The sequence below is a fragment of the Lonchura striata genome, chromosome 3, assembly GCF_046129695.1.
Source record: "Lonchura striata isolate bLonStr1 chromosome 3, bLonStr1.mat, whole genome shotgun sequence".
NCBI lineage: Eukaryota > Metazoa > Chordata > Aves > Passeriformes > Estrildidae > Lonchura > Lonchura striata.
The window spans coordinates 112,648,458-112,667,779 of record NC_134605.1 but is presented as its reverse complement, the minus strand read 5'-3'; the positions used below and the strand labels follow the sequence as shown (position 1 = coordinate 112,667,779).

General features: G+C 52.0%; 1 protein-coding gene across 1 annotated transcript in view; it reads left to right on the top strand.

The window, feature by feature from the left end:
• Window positions 1-19,322, top strand: part of PTK2B (protein tyrosine kinase 2 beta) — a 52,470-nt gene that overhangs the window by 28,660 nt on the left and 4,488 nt on the right. The window contains exons 18-25 of the mRNA XM_021543166.2: window positions 281-381; window positions 467-556; window positions 2,730-2,934; window positions 4,515-4,623; window positions 5,706-5,771; window positions 8,555-8,680; window positions 16,195-16,341; window positions 18,751-18,786. Of these exons, the coding sequence (XP_021398841.1) occupies window positions 281-381; window positions 467-556; window positions 2,730-2,934; window positions 4,515-4,623; window positions 5,706-5,771; window positions 8,555-8,680; window positions 16,195-16,341; window positions 18,751-18,786 (880 nt within the window). The remainder of the gene's footprint in view (window positions 1-280; window positions 382-466; window positions 557-2,729; window positions 2,935-4,514; window positions 4,624-5,705; window positions 5,772-8,554; window positions 8,681-16,194; window positions 16,342-18,750; window positions 18,787-19,322) is intronic.

Sequence of the window (19,322 nt, the reverse complement as noted above, 5' to 3'; positions counted from 1 at the left end):
TCCCATTACCCCAAATCCCAACTCCCAAATCCCAACTTCGATATCCCAACTCCCATTACCCCAAATCCCATTATCCCAACTCCCATCTCCCAACTCCCAACTCCCAAATCCCAAATCCCATATCCCATATCCCAAATCCCAAATCCCAACTCCCATTACCCAAATCCCAAATCCCAACTCCCATTACCCCAAATCCCAAATCCCAAATCCCAACTCCCATTACCCCAACTCCCAACTCCCAACTCCCGTTATCCCATATCCCAATTCCCGCCTCCGGCAGGGACATCGCTGCCCGGAACGTCCTGGTGGCCTCCCCGGCGTGCGTCAAGCTGGGCGACTTCGGCCTCTCCCGCTACATCGAGGACGAGGAGTACTACAAAGGTACGATCCCGCGGATCCCCGGGAGATCGGGATCGGCCCGGATCCCGGATCCTTCCCGATCCCGATGGCTCCCGGCTCCTCGCAGCCTCCGTCAGCCGCCTTCCCATCAAGTGGATGGCGCCGGAATCCATCAACTTCCGGCGCTTCACCGCCGCCAGCGACGTCTGGATGTTCGGTGCGTGCCGGGATGGGGTCCGGGATTCGGGATGGGATCGTGGGATTCAAAATGGGATCCTGGGATTCAAAATGGGATCCTGGAATGCGGAATGGGATACCGGGATTCGGGATGGGACCCGGGATTCGGGATGGGGTCCGGGATTCGGGATGGGATCCTGGAATGCGGAATGGGATCCTGGGATTCGGGATGGGGTCCGGGATTCGGGATGGGATCCTGGGATTCGGGATGGGATCCTGGGATTCGGGATGGGACCCGGGATTCGGGATGGGAGCCGGGATTCGGGATGGGATCCTGGGATTCGGGATGGGAGCCGGGATTCGGGATGGGAGCCGGGATTCGGGATGGGAGCCGGGATTCGGGATGGGGTCCGGGGTTTGGGATGGGGTCCCAGGATTTGGGATGGGGTCCGGGATTCGGGACGGGATCCTGGGATTCAAAATGGGATCCTGGAATGCGGAATGGGATACCAGGATTCGGAATGGGGTCCTGGGATTCGGGATGGGAGCCGGGATTCGAGATGGGGTCCGGGATTCGGGATGGGGTCCGGGATTCGGGATGGGGTCCAGGATTCGGGATGGGATCTGGGATTCGGGACGGGATCCCTGGGGTTTGGGACAGGGTCCGGGGATTTGGGATGGGGTCCTGGGATTCGGGATGGGGTCCAGGATTCGGGATGGGGTCCCGGGATTCGGGATGGGTCCGGGATTCGGGATGGGGTCCGGGATTCGGGATGGGTCCGGGATTCGGGATGGGGTCCCAGGATTCAGGATGGGGTCCCGGGATTCGGGATGGGATCTGGGATTCGGGACGGGATCCCTGGGGTTTGGGACAGGGTCCGGGGATTCGGGATGGGGTCCTGGGATTCGGAATGGGGTCCGGGATTCGGGATGGGGTCCTGGGATTCGGAATGGGATCCCGGGATTCGGGATGGGGTCCAGGATTCGGGATGGGGTCTGGGATTCATGATGGGGTCTGGGATTTGGGATGGGGTCCGGGATTCGGGATGGGGTCTGGGATTCGGGATGGGGTCTGGGATTCATGATGGGGTCTGGGATTCGGGATGGGGTCCGGGATTCGGGATGGGATCCTGGGGTTTGGGATGGGATCCGGGATTCGGGATGGGGTCTGGGATACGGGACGGGATCCTGGGATTAAAAATGGGATTCTGGAATTCGGGTTGGGATCCCGGGATTCGGGATGGGGTCCAGGATTCGGATGGGATCCTGGGGTTTGGGATGGGGTCCAGGATTCGGTATGGGGTCTGGGATTTGGAATTGGATCCTGGGATTTGGAATGGGATCCCAGGATTCAGAATGGGATCCCGGGATTCGGGATGGGATCCCGGGATTCGTCATCATGGGGTGGGATTCTGGGATTGATCCAATTCCTGTGGTGTGGGATGGGATCCCGGGATTCGGAATGGGATCCCAGGATTCAGAATGGGATCCCAGAATTCATTGTCATGGGATGGGATCCTGGGATTGAGCCACTTCCCATGGCATGGATTGGAATTCTGGGATCAATCCGCTTCCCATGGTGTGGGTTGGGATCCTGGAATTCATAATCCTGGGGTGGGATCCTGGGATCGATCCACTTCCCGTGGTGTGGGATGGGATCCTGGGATTCAGAATGGGATCCTGGAATTCATCATCATGGGATGGGATTCCGGGATTGATCCGCTTCCCATGGCATGGATTGGAATTCTGGGATCGATCTGTTTCCCGTGGTGTGGGATCCTGGGATTCTGGGATCGATCCTCTTCCCGTGGTGTGGAGCAGGATCCTGGGATTTTCCCCCTTCCCAAGGGATGGAGCAGAATTCCAGGGCTGATCCTTTTCCCTCGGCACGACGGACAAATCCCGCTCTGCGGCTTCCCCACTCCAGCTCATCCCAAGTTTTTTCCATCCCTTGGAAGGGCTTCCATCCACCCACCGCTGCTTCCTCCTCATCCAAGGATTTTAGGGAAAATTCGGGATGAGCTCAACTCTCCCCATTCCAAAAAAAAAAAACCACCCTCATCTCCAGCCCTTCCGGAATCAGGAATTCCGCGTGTCCAACCCCAAAAAAAAACCCCCAAACAAGCAACAAAAAAACCCTTTAAAAACGCCTTGGGAAGCGCGGGATTCCCGGGAATTCCGTCGCCTGGAGTTTTTCCCGGTTTCCCCCGCAGCCGTGTGCGTCTGGGAGATCCTGAGCCACGGGAAGCAGCCGTTCTTCTGGCTGGAAAACAAGGACGTGATCGGAGTTGTGGAGAAGGGCGAGCGGCTGCCCAAGCCCGAGCGCTGCCCGCCGCTGCTCTACGCGCTGCTGGCGCGCTGCTGGAGCTACGACCCCGCCGAGAGGCCCAGATTCCAGGAGCTGGTCTGCAGCCTCAGGTGCGCCGGGAATTCCGCGGGATCCCCGCGGGGATGGGGGGGAAGGAGCTGGGAAAAGTTTGGGATTGAAAGTTTTTAGGGAAAAGTTTAGGATCGGGAATTTTTTATGGAAAAGTTTGGGGTTTAGAGACTTTCCTGGACAGCAAAACTCTCCAATTCCAAAGGGGCTCCAAGCCCAAATTCCAATTCTGCAGCCTCAGGTGCGCCGGGAATTCCGCGGGATCCCCGCGGGGATGGGGGGAAGGAGCTGGGAAAAGGTTGGGACTGGGAGTTTTTATGGAAAAGCTTTTTGTCAGGAGATTTCAAGGAAAAGTTTGGGTTTAGAGACTTTCCTGAAGAGCAAAACGCTCCAATTCCAAAGGGGCTCCAAGCCCAAATTCCAAATTCTGCAGCCTCAGGTGCGCCGGGAATTCCACGGGATCCCCACGGGGATTGGGGGGAAGGAGCTGGGAAAAGGTTGGGATTGGGAGTTTTTAGGGAAAAGTTTGGGTTTAGAGACTTTCCTGAAGAGCAAAACGCTCCAATTCCAAAGGGCTCCAAGCCCAAATTCCAGGAGCTGGTCTGCAGCCTCAGGTGGGGCCGGGAATTCCGCGGGATCCCCGCGGGGATGGGGGGGAAGGAGCTGGGAAAATGTTGGGATCGGGAGTTTTCATGGGAAAGATTTGTGTCAGGAGTTTTCATGGAAAAGTTTGGGTTCTGAGACTTTCCTGAAGAGCGAAACGCTCCAATTCCAAAGGGGCTCCAAGCCCAAATTCCAATTCTGCAGCCTCAGGTGGGCCGGGAATTCCGTGGGATCCCCACGGGGATGGGGGGGAAGGAGCTGGGAAAAATTTGGGATTGAAAGTTTTTAGGGAAAAATTTGGGGTTAGAGACTTTCCTGGACAGCGAAACGCTCCAATTCCAAAGCGCTCCAAGCCCAAATTCCAAACTCTGCAGCCTCAGGTGGGCCGGGAATTCCGCAGGATCCCCGCGGGGATGGGGGGGAAGGAGCTGGGAAAAGGTTGGGATCGGGAGTTTTCATGGGAAAGATTTGGGTTTGGAGCCTTTCCTGAAGAGCGAAACGCTCCAATTCCAAAGGGGCTCCAAGCCCAAATTCCAAACTCTGCAGCCTCAGGTGTGCCGGGAATTCCGCGGGATCACCGTGGGGATGGGGGGGAAGGAGCTGGGAAAAGGTTGGGATCGGGAATTCTTATGGAAAAGTTTAGGATCGGGAATTTTTTATGGAAAAGTTTGGGTTTAGAGACTTTCCTGGACAGCGAAACGCTCCAATTCCAAAGGGTCTCCAAGGCTGGGAATTCTGGAGTGGCATGGAGAGTTAGGAATGTGGTGGAAAAAATCTGGGAAAAACTTGGGATCGGGAGTTTTTATGGAAAATTTTGGGCTTGGAGGAGCATTGGAGACCCTTTGGAAGGGGATGGGCTGGAAGGGAAAGGGAATTCCCGGGAATTCTGCTGGGATCAGCCGCGGGAATTCCGCTCTCGTGCCGCTGCCGTCCCTCCCTGCTCCGCCGCGTTTCCCGCCGGGAATTCCCGGCAATTCCCGGGATCGTCACCTCCGTGTCCCTTTTTTCCTCCCGGCAGCGACATTTACCTGATGGAGAAGGAGCTGGCCGAGGAGCAGGAGCGGAGCAGCCGGCACCGCGCTCCCAAAATCCTGGAGCCGACGGAATTCCAGGAGCCGCCGCCCAAGGTTGGCACGGGCGGGAAGCGGGTCCGGGATTCCCGAATTCTGGATCCGCGGGAATTCTCGAAACCTGGATCTGCGGGAATTCCCGAATTCTGGGTCCGCCGAATTCTGGATCCGCGGGAATTCCTGAATTCCGGATCCGCGGGAATTCCTGAATTCTGGATCCGCGGGAATTCCCGAATTCTGGATCAGCGGGAATTCCTGAATTCTGCATCCGCGTGAATTCCCGAATTCTGGATCTGTGGGAATTCCCGAATTCTGGATCCGCTGGAATTTCCAAATTCTGGATCCGTGGGAATTCCCGAACTCTGGGTCTGCTGGAATTCCCAAATTCTGGATCTGCCGAATTCTGGATCAGCGGGAATTCCTGAATTCCGGATCCGCGGGAATTCCCAAATTCTGGATCCGCGGGAATTCCCGAATTCTGGATCTGCCAAATTCCGGATCCGCAGGAATTCCCGAATTCTGGGTCCGTGGGAATTCCCAAATTCTTGATCTGCGGGAATTCCTGAATTCCGGATCCGCGGGAATTCCCAAATTCTGGATCAGTGGGAATTCTCGAATTCTGGATCCGTGGGAATTCCCAAATTCCGGATCTGCGGGAATTCCCGAATTCCGGATCCACGGGAATTCCCGAAATCTGGATCCGCGGGAATTCCCGAAATCTGGATCCACGGGAATTCCCGAATTCCGGATCCGCGGGAATTCCCGAATTCTGGATCCGCGGGAATTCTTGAATTCTGGATCCACGGGAATTCCCAAATTCTGGGTCCGCGGGAATTCCCGAATTCTGGATCTGCCAAATTCCGGATCCACGGGAATTCCCGAATTCTGGGTCCGTGGGAATTCCCAAATTCTTGATCTGCGGGAATTCTCGAATTCTGGGTCGACGGGAATTCCCGAATTCTGGATCAGCGGGAATTACCGAATTCCGGATCTGTGGGAATTCCCGAATCCTGGGTCCGCCGAATTCTGGATCAGCGGGAATTCTCGAATTCTGGATCAGCGGGAATTCCCGAATTCCGGATCCGCGGGAATTCCCGAATTCCGGATCCGCGGGAATTCTCTCTCCCGTCTTCCCGCAGCCCAGCCGGCCCGCGTACAAGCCGCCATCCCAGAATAACCTCCTGGCTCCCAAGCTGCAATTCCAGGTGAGGCTTCGGGAATTTGGGATGGGCGATCCCGGGAATCCGGCGAGTTTTTGGGATCGGGGGCGATCGCGCCGGGTTGCGTCGGGCGCGGAATCCCGGGATCGTTGAGGTTGGGAAAAGCTCTCGGAGACCTCGGAATCCAAAGATTCCCACCCCGGATCCGCCCGAAATATCCCAAAAAAACCCCAAAATATCCCAAAATATCCCCAAAAAATCAAAAATGTCACAAAATATCCCAAAAAAACCCCCCCAAATCCTAAAATATCCCAAAATATCCCAAAATATTCCAAAATATCCCAAGATATCCTGAAATATTCCAAAATATCCCAAAATATCCCAAAATATTTTAAAAAACCCCTAACATATGCCAAAATATCCCAAAATATCCCAAAATATTTAAAAAATAACCCAAAACATTTTTTAAAAATCCCTAAATGTTCCAAAATAACCCTAAATATCCCAAAATATCTCAAAATATCACCAAAAAAATCCCAAATTATCCCAAAATATTCCAAAATATCCCAAAATATCCCAAAATATTCAAAAGAATCCTAAAATATTCCAAAATATCCACCAATATCCCGAAATATTCCAAAATATTCAAAATATCCCGAAATATCCCAAAATATTCCAAAATAACCCAAAATATTCCAAAAAATCCTAAAATATTCCAAAATATCCCAAAATATCACCAAAAAAAATCACAAGACATCCCAAAATATTGCAAAATATTCCAAATATTAAAAATATCCCAAAATATCCCAAAAAAATCCTAAAATATCCCAAAAAATCCCAATCCCGTTTTGTGCCGATCCCCATCCCGATCCGCGCCGGCTCCCGGTGCAATTCCCACTGTGCGGAGACCAGAATGTCCCAAAATATCCCAAAAAAATCCCAAAAAATCCCAAAAAAATCCCCCAAAATATCCCAAAAATCCTCCAAAAATCCCAAAAAAATCCCCAAAAAAATCCCCCAAAAATCCTAAAAAATCCCAAAATATCCCAAAAATCCCCCAAAAAAATCCCACTCCCTTTTTTTGCCAATCCCCATCCCGATCCGTGCTGCCTCCCGGCACAATTCCCGCTGTGCGGAGACCAGAATATCCCAAAATATCCCCAAAAAATCCCAAAAAGTCCCAAAATATCCCAAAAAGTCCCCAAAAATCTCAAAAAATCCCAAGTCCACTTTGAGGCCGATCCCCATCCCGATCCGCGCCGGCTCCCGGCGCAATTCCCACTCTGCGGAGACCAGAATATCCCAAAATATCCCAAAAAAATCCCAAAAAATCCCAAAGAATCCCCAAAAAATCCCAAAAAAAATCCCAAAAAAAATCCCAAAAAAATTCCAAAAAATATCCCAAAAATATCCCAAAATATCCCAAAAATCCCCAAAAATCCCACTCCCGTTTTGTGCCGATCCCCATCCCGATCCGCGCCGGCTCCCGGCGCAATTCCTGATGTGCAGAGACCAGAATATCCCAAAAAAATCCCAAAAAGTCCCAAAAAATCCCAAAAAAAAATCCCCAAAAAAAATCCCAAAAATATCCCAAAAAATCCAAAAAATATCCCAAAATATCCCAAAATATCCCAAAAAATTCCAAAATATCCCAAAAATCCCAATCCCGTTTTGTGCCGATCCCCATCCCGATCCGCACCGGCTCCCGGCGCATTTCCCAGTGTGCGGAGACCAGAATATCCCAAAAAATCCAAAAAAAATCCCAAAAAATCCCAAAAAATCCCAAAAAATCCCATAAAAAATCCCAAAAATCTCCCAAAAAATCCCAAAAATATCCCAAAATATCCCAAAAAAATCCCAAAAACTCCCAAAGAATCCCCAAAAAATCCCCAAAAAAATCCCAAAAATATCCCAAAAATATCCCAAAATATCCCAAAATATCCCAAAAAATCCCCAAGAAAGATCCCACTCCCGTTTTGTGCCGATCCCCATCCCGATCCGCGCCGGCTCCCGGCGCAATTCCCACTCTGCGGAGACCAGAATATCCCAAAATATCCCAAAAAAATCCCAAAAAATCCCAAAGAATCCCCCAAAAATCCCAAAAAATATCCCAAAAATATCCCAAAAAATCCCAATATATCCCAAAAAATCCCCAAAAATCCCAAATAATCCACAAAAACCTGCAAAAATATCCCAAAATACCTCAAAATATCCCAAAATATCTCAAAAAATTCCAAGTCCATTTTGTGTCGATCCCCATCCCGATCCGCGCCGGTTCCCAGCGCAATTCCTGATGTGCGGAGACCAGGATATCCCAATATATCCCAAAAAAATCCCAAAAAATCCCCAGAAATCTCCAAAAAATCCGCAAAAATATCCTCAAAAATCCCAAAAAATCCCCAAAAATCCCAAAAAAATCCCAAGCCCGTTTTGTGCCGATCCCCATCCCGATCCGCGCTGGCTCCCGGTGCAATTCCCACTCTGCGGAGACCAGGATATCCCCATATATCCCCCCAAAAAATCAAAAAAAATCCCCAAAAAGTCCCAAAAAATCCGAAAAAAAAAAATCCCAAAAATACCCCAAAAAATCCAAAAAATATCCCAAAATATCCCAAAATATCCCAAAATATCCCAAAAAAATCCCAAAGAAGATCCCAAGGCCACTTTGAGGCCGATCCCCATCCCGATCCGCGCCGGCTCCCGGCGCAATTCCCGCTCTCGCCGCGCTGCCGCTCCGTCCGTGCGCCCGCGCCGGCCCCGTCCCGTCGGCTTCTCCCGCGCCGCCGCCGCGCAATTCCCGGATTTGGGAAGAGTTTGGGAATTCCCAGGTTCCGGAGGGGCTCTGTGCCAGCTCGCCCAGCCTCGCCAGCCCCGCCGAGGGCCGGAGCGCGGCGCATTCCCGGCGCACTCCGCCTCCCAGCCGGCACGGCGCCTGCAGGCGCCACAGCGGGACGGTAAGGCCGGAATTCCCGCCGGGATGCCGCGTCCCGAGCAATTCCCCAATCCTTAAAAATTGTCCCGTTAGAGAAATTCCCAATCCTCAAAAATGAGCCCATTAGAGGAATTCCGGATCCTCCAAAATTGTCCCGTTAGAGGAATTCCCCATCCTCAAAATGGATCCCGGTGGTGGGAGCCTCTTCCCGGTGGGATTCGGCGTCCCGAGGAATTCCCGATACTCCAAAATTGTCCCATTAGAGGAATTCCCGATCCTCCAAAATTGTCCCGTTAGAGGAATTCCGAATCCTCCAAAATTGTCCCGTTAGAGGAATTCCGAATCCTCCAAAATTGTCCCATTAGAGGAATTTCCGATCCTCCAAAATTGTCCCGTTAGAGGAATTCCCCATCCTCCAAAATGAGCCCATTAGAGGAATTCCCGATCCTCGAAATGGATCCCGGTGCTGGGAGCCTCTTCCCGGTGGGATTCAGCGTCCAGAGGAATTCCCGATACTCCAAAATTGTCCCGTTAGAGGAAATCCCAATTCTCCAAAATGAGCCCAGTGTTGGGAGACTCTTCCCAGTGGGATTCGGCATCAGGAGGAATTCCCCATCCTCAAAAATTGTCCCGTTAGAGGAAATCCCAAAAATGCAGCATCCGGAGGAATTCCCAATTCTTAAAAATTGTCCCGTTAGAGGAAATCCCAAAAATTTGGCATCTGGAGGAAATCCCGATGCTCAAAATGGATCCCAGTGGTGGGAGCCTCTTCCCGGTGGGATTCGGTGTCCGGAGGAATTCCTGATCCACAAAAATTGTCCCGTTAGAGGAAATCCCAAAAATTTGGCATCCGGAGGAATTCCCGATCCTCCAAAATGGATCCCGGTGGTGGGAGCCTCTTCCCGGTGGGATTCAGTGTCCCGAGGAATTCCCAATCCACAAAAAATTGTCCCGTTAGAGGAATTCCCGATCCTCAAAATGGATCCCGGTGGTGGGAGCCTCTTCCTGGTGGGATTCGATGTCCCAAGGAATTCCTAATCCACAAAAATTGTCCCGTTAGAGGAATTCCCAATCCTCCAAAATGGATCCCGGTGGTGGGAACCTCTTCCCGGTGGGATTCGGCATCCAGAGGAATTCCTGATCCTCCAAAATTGTCCCATTGGTGGAATTCCCAATCCTCAAAAATTGTCCCATTAGAGGAATTCCCGATCCTCCAAAATTGTCCCGTTAGAGGAATTCCGAATCCTCCAAAATTGTCCCGTTAGAGGAATTCCGAATCCTCCAAAATTGTCCCATTAGAGGAATTTCCGATCCTCCAAAATTGTCCCGTTAGAGGAATTCCCCATCCTCCAAAATGAGCCCATTAGAGGAATTCCCGATCCTCGAAATGGATCCCGGTGCTGGGAGCCTCTTCCCGGTGGGATTCAGCGTCCAGAGGAATTCCCGATACTCCAAAATTGTCCCGTTAGAGGAAATCCCAATTCTCCAAAATGAGCCCAGTGTTGGGAGACTCTTCCCAGTGGGATTCGGCATCAGGAGGAATTCCCCATCCTCAAAAATTGTCCCGTTAGAGGAAATCCCAAAAATGCAGCATCCGGAGGAATTCCCAATTCTTAAAAATTGTCCCGTTAGAGGAAATCCCAAAAATTTGGCATCTGGAGGAAATCCCGATGCTCAAAATGGATCCCAGTGGTGGGAGCCTCTTCCCGGTGGGATTCGGTGTCCGGAGGAATTCCTGATCCACAAAAATTGTCCCGTTAGAGGAAATCCCAAAAATTTGGCATCCGGAGGAATTCCCGATCCTCCAAAATGGATCCCGGTGGTGGGAGCCTCTTCCCGGTGGGATTCAGTGTCCCGAGGAATTCCCAATCCACAAAAAATTGTCCCGTTAGAGGAATTCCCGATCCTCAAAATGGATCCCGGTGGTGGGAGCCTCTTCCTGGTGGGATTCGATGTCCCAAGGAATTCCTAATCCACAAAAATTGTCCCGTTAGAGGAATTCCCAATCCTCCAAAATGGATCCCGGTGGTGGGAACCTCTTCCCGGTGGGATTCGGCATCCAGAGGAATTCCTGATCCTCCAAAATTGTCCCATTGGTGGAATTCCCAATCCTCAAAAATTGTCCCATTAGAGGAATTCCCGATCCTCCAAAATTGTCCCGTTAGAGGAATTCCGAATCCTCCAAAATTGTCCCGTTAGAGGAATTCCGAATCCTCCAAAATTGTCCCATTAGAGGAATTTCCGATCCTCCAAAATTGTCCCGTTAGAGGAATTCCCCATCCTCCAAAATGAGCCCATTAGAGGAATTCCCGATCCTCGAAATGGATCCCGGTGCTGGGAGCCTCTTCCCGGTGGGATTCAGCGTCCAGAGGAATTCCCGATACTCCAAAATTGTCCCGTTAGAGGAAATCCCAATTCTCCAAAATGAGCCCAGTGTTGGGAGACTCTTCCCAGTGGGATTCGGCATCAGGAGGAATTCCCCATCCTCAAAAATTGTCCCGTTAGAGGAAATCCCAAAAATTTGGCATCTGGAGGAAATCCCGATGCTCAAAATGGATCCCAGTGGTGGGAGCCTCTTCCCGGTGGGATTCGGCGTCCGGAGGAATTCCCGATCCACAAAAATTGTCCCGTTAGAGGAAATCCCAAAAATTTGGCATCCGGAGGAATTCCCGATGCTCAAAATGGATCCCGGTGGTGGGAGCCTCTTCCCAGTGGGATTCGGCGTCCCGAGGAATTCCCAATCCTCCAAAATGGATCCCGGTGGTGGGAGCCTCTTCCCGGTGGGATTCAGTGTCCCGAGGAATTCCCAATCCACAAAAAATTGTCCCGTTAGAGGAATTCCCGATCCTCCAAATGGATCCCGGTGGTGGGAGCCTCTTCCCGGTGGGATTCGGCATCCAGAGGAATTCCTGATCCTCCAAAATTGTCCCATTGGTGGAATTCCCAATCCTCAAAAATCCTCCCATTTTTGGGATCCACTTCCCACTGGGATTTGGGATCCAGTGGAATTGCCAATCCTCACAAATCTCATTTTTGGGATCCAGTTCCCACTGGGATTCAGCATCCGGAGGAATTCCCAATCCTCAAAAATTGTCCCATTGGCCGAATTCCCAATCCTCAAAAATGCCATTTTTGGGATCCGGTTCTAACTGGGATTCGGCATCCAGAGGAATTCCCAATCCTCAAAATCCTCCCATTTTTGGGATCCAGTTCCCACTGGGATTCGGCGTCCAGAGGAATTCCCAATCCTTAAAAATTGTCCCATTGGAGGAATTCCCAATAATCAAAAATCCTCCCATTTTTGGGATCCGCTTCCCAGTGGGATTTGGCATCCAGAGGAATTCCCAATCCCCAAAAATCCTCCCATTTTTGGGATCCGCTTCCCAGTGGGATTTGGCATCCGGAGGAATTCCCAATCCCCAAAAATCCTCCCATTTTTGGGATCCGCTTCCCGCTGCTGCTTCCCGCTGCTTCCCGCTGCTCCCGGCTCGATGTTGGATCCGTGGGAATGTCGAATCCCATTCCCGACGGACGCCTCCGGCTTTGGGACGTCTCCATCTCCCCCCTCCCCGTATCCCGAATTTCCTGGCGTGGCATTCCCAAAAAAAACGAGCCTGGAATGGATTTTCGGGTTCCTCCTCGTGCTCCTGCCTTGGGATCCCGCCCGGAATTCCAGAGGGGGATTTTTCCAGCTGGTTGTGATCCCAAAATTCCTCTGGGAGTTGGGACGCTCCGGCTGTGGCTGCCTCTCCTTGCTGGAAACCGAATTTCCTCATTTTTTCCCTATTTTCCCCTCCTTTTCCCCGTTTCCCCCATTTTCCCCTTGTTTTCCCTCCTTTGCCCCAGTTTTTCCTCTTTTCCCTACTTTTCCCACATTTTCTCCCATTTTCCCCCATTTTCCCCCATTTCCCCCCGTTTTATCCCATTTTCTCCCATTTTCTCCCATTTTCTCCCAGTTTCCACCATTTTCCCCCATTTTTTCCCATTTTTTCCCATTTCCCCCCATTTCCCCCCATTTCCCCCCATTTTCCCCCTGTTTTATCCCATTTTCCCCCATTTTCCCCCATTTTCCCCCTGTTTTATCCCAGTTTCCCCCATTTTCCCCCATTTTCCCCCATTTTCCCCCATTTTCCCCCATTTTCTCACATTTTCCCCCATTTTTCCCCATTTTCTCACATTTTCTGACATTTTCCCCCACTTTCTCCCATTTCCCCCCATTTTCCCCCATTTTCCCCCGTTTTATCCCATTTTCTCCCATTTTCTCCCATTTTCTCCCATTTTCTCCCAGTTTCTCCCAGTTTCCTCCAATTTTTCCCATTTTTTCCCATTTTTTCCCATTTTTTCCCATTTCCCCCCATTTCCCCCCATTTTCCCCCTGTTTTATCCCATTTTCCCCCATTTTTCCCCATTTTCTTTTATTTTCCCCCATTTTCCCCCATTTTCTCATATTTTCTGACATTTTCTCCCATTTTCTCCCATTTTTTCCCATTTTTTCCCATTTTCTCCCATTTTCCCCCATTTTCTCCCATTTTCTCCCATTTTCCCCCATTTTCTCCCATTTTCCCCCATTTTCTCCCATTTTCTCCTCTTTTCCTCTTTGTCTCCCATTTTCTCTCATTTTCTCCCATTTTCTCCCATTTTCCCCCATTTTCTACTTTTTTCCTCTTTTCCTCCTTTTCCCCTTTTCTCCATCCATTATTTCCCTCTTTTCCCATTTCCCCCCATTTTTTTCCCTTTTCTGCCCTTTTTTCTTTTTCATCCCAAATTTCCCCATTTTCCCCCATTTTCACCTCCTTTTCCCCATTTTCTTCTTTTCCTTCTTTTTTCTCCTTTTGCTCCTTTTACCCCTCATCCCTTTTTTCCCTTTTTTCCCCACTTTATCCCCATTTTCCCCTTTCCCCCCCTTTTCCCAATTTTCCCAATTTCCCCCATTTCCCCCCATTTTCCCCCATTTCCCCCAATTTTTCTCAAATTTTCCCAATTTTTCCCCATTTTCCCCATTTTTCCCCATTTTTCCCCTCCCACCTCTCCCCGTCCTCCCTCACCTCCCCCCTCCCAAACTTCCCCTCCCTCTCCCGGGACCGCGGCGATTCCTCGGTGGAAATTCCTCCCGATCCCGCCCCGGATCCAGGGATTCTCTGGGAATTCCAGCCCAGCCGGGAATTCCTGCCCAAGATCCCAAACTCCCAAGCTCCCCTTTCCCACTGGGAATTCCATTCCCTGGCTCCTGCCCCTCCAGCCCTTCCCCAAATTCCAGCTCTCCTTTCCCCCCTGGAAAAGGCTCCAAGGATTCCCTGGATCCTTCCCTGATCCAGGGGAACATTCCCGGCTCTCCCAGCCTGGGATTGGATCCGTGCCCGATTCCTGATCCCTGATCCCTGATCCCTGATCCCCAGTTCTCGATCCCTGATCCCCAATCCCTGATCCCTGATTCCAACTCCCTGATCCCCGATCCCCAATCCCCAATCCCCGCTCCCACTCCTGATCCCGTTTTCCCGGGCCAGGTTCCAGGAGGAGGATTCCCAATCCCCGATCCCCGATTCCCAATCCCTGATCCCATTTTCTGGGCTGGGTTCCCAGAGGAGGATTCCCACTCCCCGATCCCTGATCCCATTTTCCGGGCCGGTTCCAGGAGGAGGATCCCCACTCCCTGATCCCATTCCTGATCCCGTTTTCCCAGGCTGGGTTCCCAGAGGAGGATTCCCAGTCCCCGATCCCCAATCCCCGATCCCTGATCCCCGATCCCCGATTCCCAATCCCCGATCTCTGATCCCGTTTTCCGGGCTGGGTTCCAGGAGGAGGATTCCCACTCCCCGATTCCCGATCCCCACTCCCTGATTCCCAATCCCTGATCCCTGATTCCCACTCCCCAGTCCCTGATCCCGTTTTCCGGGTGGTTCCAGGAGGAGGATTCCTACTCCCTGATTCCCGATTTCCAATCCCTGATCCCGTTTCCCGGGCCGGGTTCCAGGAGGAGGATCCCCACTCCCCGATTCCCAATCCCCAATCCCCGATCCCCGATTCCCAATCCCCGATCCCTGATCCCGTTTCCCGGGCCAGGTTCCAGGAGGAGGATCCCCACTCCCCACTCCCCGATTCCCAATTCCCAATCCCCAATCCCCGATTCCCAATCCCTGATCCCGTTTCCCAGGCTGGGTTCCAGGAGGAGGATCCCCACTCCCCGATCCCTGATCCCCAATCCCCAATCCCTGATCCCGTTTCCCGGGCGGTTCCAGGAGGAGGATCCCCACTCCCCGATTCCCAATCCCCAATCCCCGATCCCCGATTCCCAATCCCTGATCCCCGATCCCCGATCCCTGATCCTGTTTTCTGGGCCGGGTTCCCAGAGGAGGATTCCCACTCCCCGATCCCTGATCCCGTTTTCCCGGGTCAGGTTCCAGGAGGAGGATCCCCACTCCCTGATCCCCAATCCCCAATCCCCGATTCCCATCCCTGATCCCATTCTCCGGGCCGGGTTCCCAGAGGAGGATTCCCACTCCCCGATCCCTGATCCCGTTTCCCGGGCCGGGTTCCAGGAGGAGGATTCCCAATCCCCGATCCCCACTCCCTGATCCCCGATCCCCGATTCCCAATCCCCAATCCCTGATCCCGTTTTCTGGGCGGTTACAGGAGGAGGATCCCCACTCCCTGATCCCCGATTCCCGATCCCTGATCCCGTTTTCTGGGCCGGGTTCCCGGAGGAGGATTCCCAATCCCCGATCCCTGATCCCCACTCCCCGATCCCTGATCCCGTTTCCCGGGCGGTTCCAGGAGGATTCCCACTCCCTGATCCCCAATTCCCAGTCCCTGATCCCGTTTCCCGGGCCGGGTTCCCAGAGGAGGATTCCCACTCCCCGATCCCTGATCCCGTTTCCCGGGCCGGGTTCCAGGAGGAGGATTCCCAATCCCCGATCCCCACTCCCCGATCCCCGATCCCCGATTCCCAATCCCCAATCCCTGATCCCGTTTTCTGGGCGGTTACAGGAGGAGGATCCCCACTCCCTGATCCCCGATTCCCGATCCCTGATCCCGTTTTCTGGGCCGGGTTCCCGGAGGAGGATCCCCACTCCCCGATCCCCGATCCCCGATCCCCGATCCCTGATCCCGTTTCCCGGGCGGTTCCAGGAGGATTCCCACTCCCTGATCCCGTTTCCCGGGCCAGGTTCCCAGAGGAGGATTCCCACTCCCCGATTCCCAATCCCCGATTCCCAATCCCCAATCCCTGATCCCATTTTCTGGGCCGGGTTCCCAGAGGAGGATTCCCACTCCCCGATCCCTGATCCCGTTTCCCGGGCGGTTCCAGGAGGAGGATCCCCACTCCCCGATCCCCACTCCCCGATCCCCACTCCCCGATCCCTGATCCCGTTTCCCGGGCGGTCCCAGGAGGAGGATCCCCAATCCCCACTCCCCGATCCCCACTCCCTGATCCCTGATCCCGTTTCCCGGGCGGTTCCAGGAGGAGGATTCCCGATCCCCGATCCCCACTCCCCGATTCCCACTCCCCGATCCCTGATCCCGTTTTCCGGGCGGTTCCAGGAGGAGGAATTCCAGCGGCCGGGCAGCCGGGAGGAGGCGCAGGCGCTGCTGCAGCGGGAGCGGCGGCGCCTGGCGGCGGCGCTGGAGCGGCAGCAGCGCGAGATGCTGCAGGATCACCGCTGGCTCCGGCAGGAGGTCCAGAGCCTGGTCAGCACATTCCCCAAAATTCCCAAACCCTCGGGAACGCGGCGGGCGGGCAACGAGAGGGAATCCCGGCATCTCATCCCGGTTCCAAGCCGGGGGTCCCACCTGGCATTGGATCCATCCCCATCCCGATTCCTCCTGGAGAAGGAATTTCGGGATCCAGGGGTTTCACTGGGAATTCGGGACTCCAGGAAGGGTGGGTGGGATCCATGGAGCTCCAATCCCATCCCATTCCAATCCCACCATTCCAGATTGCTCCAACATTTCCTTGGAAACTCCCACGGATCCAGAGACTCTCTGGATCCAGGAATTCCTTCCCAAAATCCCAAGCTGCCCTTTCCCACTGGGAATTCCATTCCCTGGCTCCTGCCCCTCCAGCCCTTCCCCAAATTCCAGCTCTCCTTTCCCTCTGGAAAAGGCTCCAAGGATTCCCTGGATCCTTCCCCGATCCAGGGGAACATTCCCGGCTCTCCCAGCCTGGCATTGGATCCATCCCCATCCCGATTCCTCCTGGAGAAGGAATTTTGGGATCCAGGGGTTCCACTGGGAATTCGGGACTCCAGGAAGGGTCTCCCTTCCCTTTTCCATCCCCAAATTCCATAAAAATCCCTCGGGATGGATCCTGAGTGTCCTTGATCCCAGAATTCCGGAATGGTTTGGGATGGGATCCTTTTTCCTTCCCCCCATTTCTCTCTCCTTGTCATCCCTTTTTCTCATTTTCCCTTTTCCATAATTTTTCCCTTTTCCATAATTTTTCCCTCTTTTCCCTTTTCCCCTTCTTTCCCTCCTTTTCCTCCCTCTTTTCCTCCTTTTTTCCTCATTTTTTCCTCCTTTTTCCCTTTTTCCCCTCCCATTTTCCCCCTTTTCCCCAATTTTCCCCCCTTTTTTCCCCACCACCCCTTTTTTCCTCTTTTTCCTCCCCTTTTTCCCCATTTTCCGCCCATTTTCCTCCCTTTTTTCCCTTTTTTCCTTTCCCATTTCCCCCCTGCCTTGTCCTTCCTTTTTCTCATTTTTCCCTGATTTTCCCCCCTTTTTTCCTCCTTTTTTCCTCATTTTCCCTCCTTTTCCCCCCTTCCATTCCCCCCCTTTTCCTCCAATTGTTTCCTTTTTCCCTTTCCCCACTTTTTTCCTCTTTTTCCTCCATTAATTCCTCCCTCCCCCCATTTTCCCCTTTTTCCTCCCTTTTCCCCCATTTTCCTCCCTTTTCCCCTTTTTTTCCTTTCCCACTTTTTCCTCCACCTTTTCCCCCCTTTTTCTCATTTCCCCCTCTTTTCCCCTCTTTTTTCCTCATTTCCCCCTTTTCCCCAATTTTTCCCCATTTTTCCCCCTTCCCCTTTTCCCTCCCTTTATTCTTCCCTTTTCCCTCCTTTTCCAATTTTCCTCCCATTTTCCCTTTTTCCTTTCCCCTTTTCCTCCTTTTTCCTCATTTTCCCCCATTTTCCCTTTTCCCCCTTCCCCAAACTTTCCCCAATTTTTCCCCCTTTTCCCCTCCCATTTTCCCCTTTTTTCCCCAATTTTTCCCCTTCCCCCTTTTTTCCTCCCTTCCCCCCATTTTCCCCCATTTTCTTCCCTTTTTTTCCCATTTTCCTTCCTTTTATTTCCCTTTTTTTTTTCCTTTCCCCCCTTTTCCCACCTTATCCTTCTTTTTTTTTCTCATTTTTCCCTGATTTTTCCCTCTTTTCCTCCTTTTTTCCTCCTTTTCCCCCTTTCCCCTCCCATTTCCCCCCTTTTCCCCAATTTTCCCCTTTTCTCCCCTTCCCTCCTTTTCCCTCTTTTCCCTCCCTTTTTTCCTCCATTTTCCTCCTATTTTTCCCTTTTTTCCTCTTCATCCCTTTCCCCCCTCTTTTTTCCTCATTTTTTCCTCCTTTTCCCCTTTCCCCTCCCATTTTCTCCCCTTTTCCTGCTTTTTCCATCTTTTCTCCTTTTCCATCTTTTCCCCCCTTTTCCCCCTTTCCTTCCTTTTTCCCTGTTTTTTCTCCTTTTTTCCTCCTTTTTTCTCCTTTTTTTTCTCAATTTTCTCTTTTTTCCTCCCTTTTCCCCCTTTCCTCCCTTGTTTCCCCTTTCCCCCCTTTTTTTTCCCTTTTTTCCCCGTTTCCCCTTTTTTTTCTCCTTTCCCCCTTTCCTCCCTCATTTCCCCTTTTTCATCCTTTTTCCTCCTTTTTCCTCCTTTTTTCATCCTTTTTTCTCCATTTTCCCTTTTTTCCCCTTCACCCCTTCCCCCCCTTTTTCCCTCATTTTTCCCTCCTTTTTCCCCAATTTTCCCCCTCCCATTTTCCCCCTTTTTCCCCAATTTTCCCCCATTTTTTCCCGATTTTCCCCCCTATTTTCCTCCCTTTCCCCCATTTTTTCCCAATTTTCCCCCTTTTTTCCCCATTTTCCCACACCTCACACCTTTTCCCCCCTTTTTTCCAGGATCCCAAAGTATTCCTGCACAGCAGCATCCCTCCGGTGAGCGCTCCCGCACATTCCCGGAAAACCCGACCCCATTTTTTGGGAATATTCGGGACTTCCTCCTCCTTCCCTTTCCGAGAAATATTCAATTATTTACAAATTTATTTATTGACTTCTTTATTTATTGGGGAAAATTATCCGGAAAATGGGAAATCCCGAGGGGGGGGGCGGAATCCCGGAATCCTTCCCGACATTCCAGCAGGAATGGCGACGCCTCCTCCCTCCAGCCCAAATTTTGGGATTTCCCTCCCTCCATCCCAAATTTTGGAGTTCTCCCATAATCCCAAATTTTGGGATTTCCCTCCCTCCATCCCAAATTTTGGAGTTCTCCCATAATCCCAAATTTTTGGGTCACTCCCTCCATCCCAAATTTTGGAGTTCTTCCTCCCTCCATCCCAAATTTTGGAGTTCTTCCTCCCTCCATCCCAAATTTTTGGGTCACTCCCTCCATCCCAAATTTTGGAGTTCTCCCTCCATCCCAAATTTTGGGATTTCCCTCCCTCCATCCCAAATTTTGGAGTTCTCCCATAATC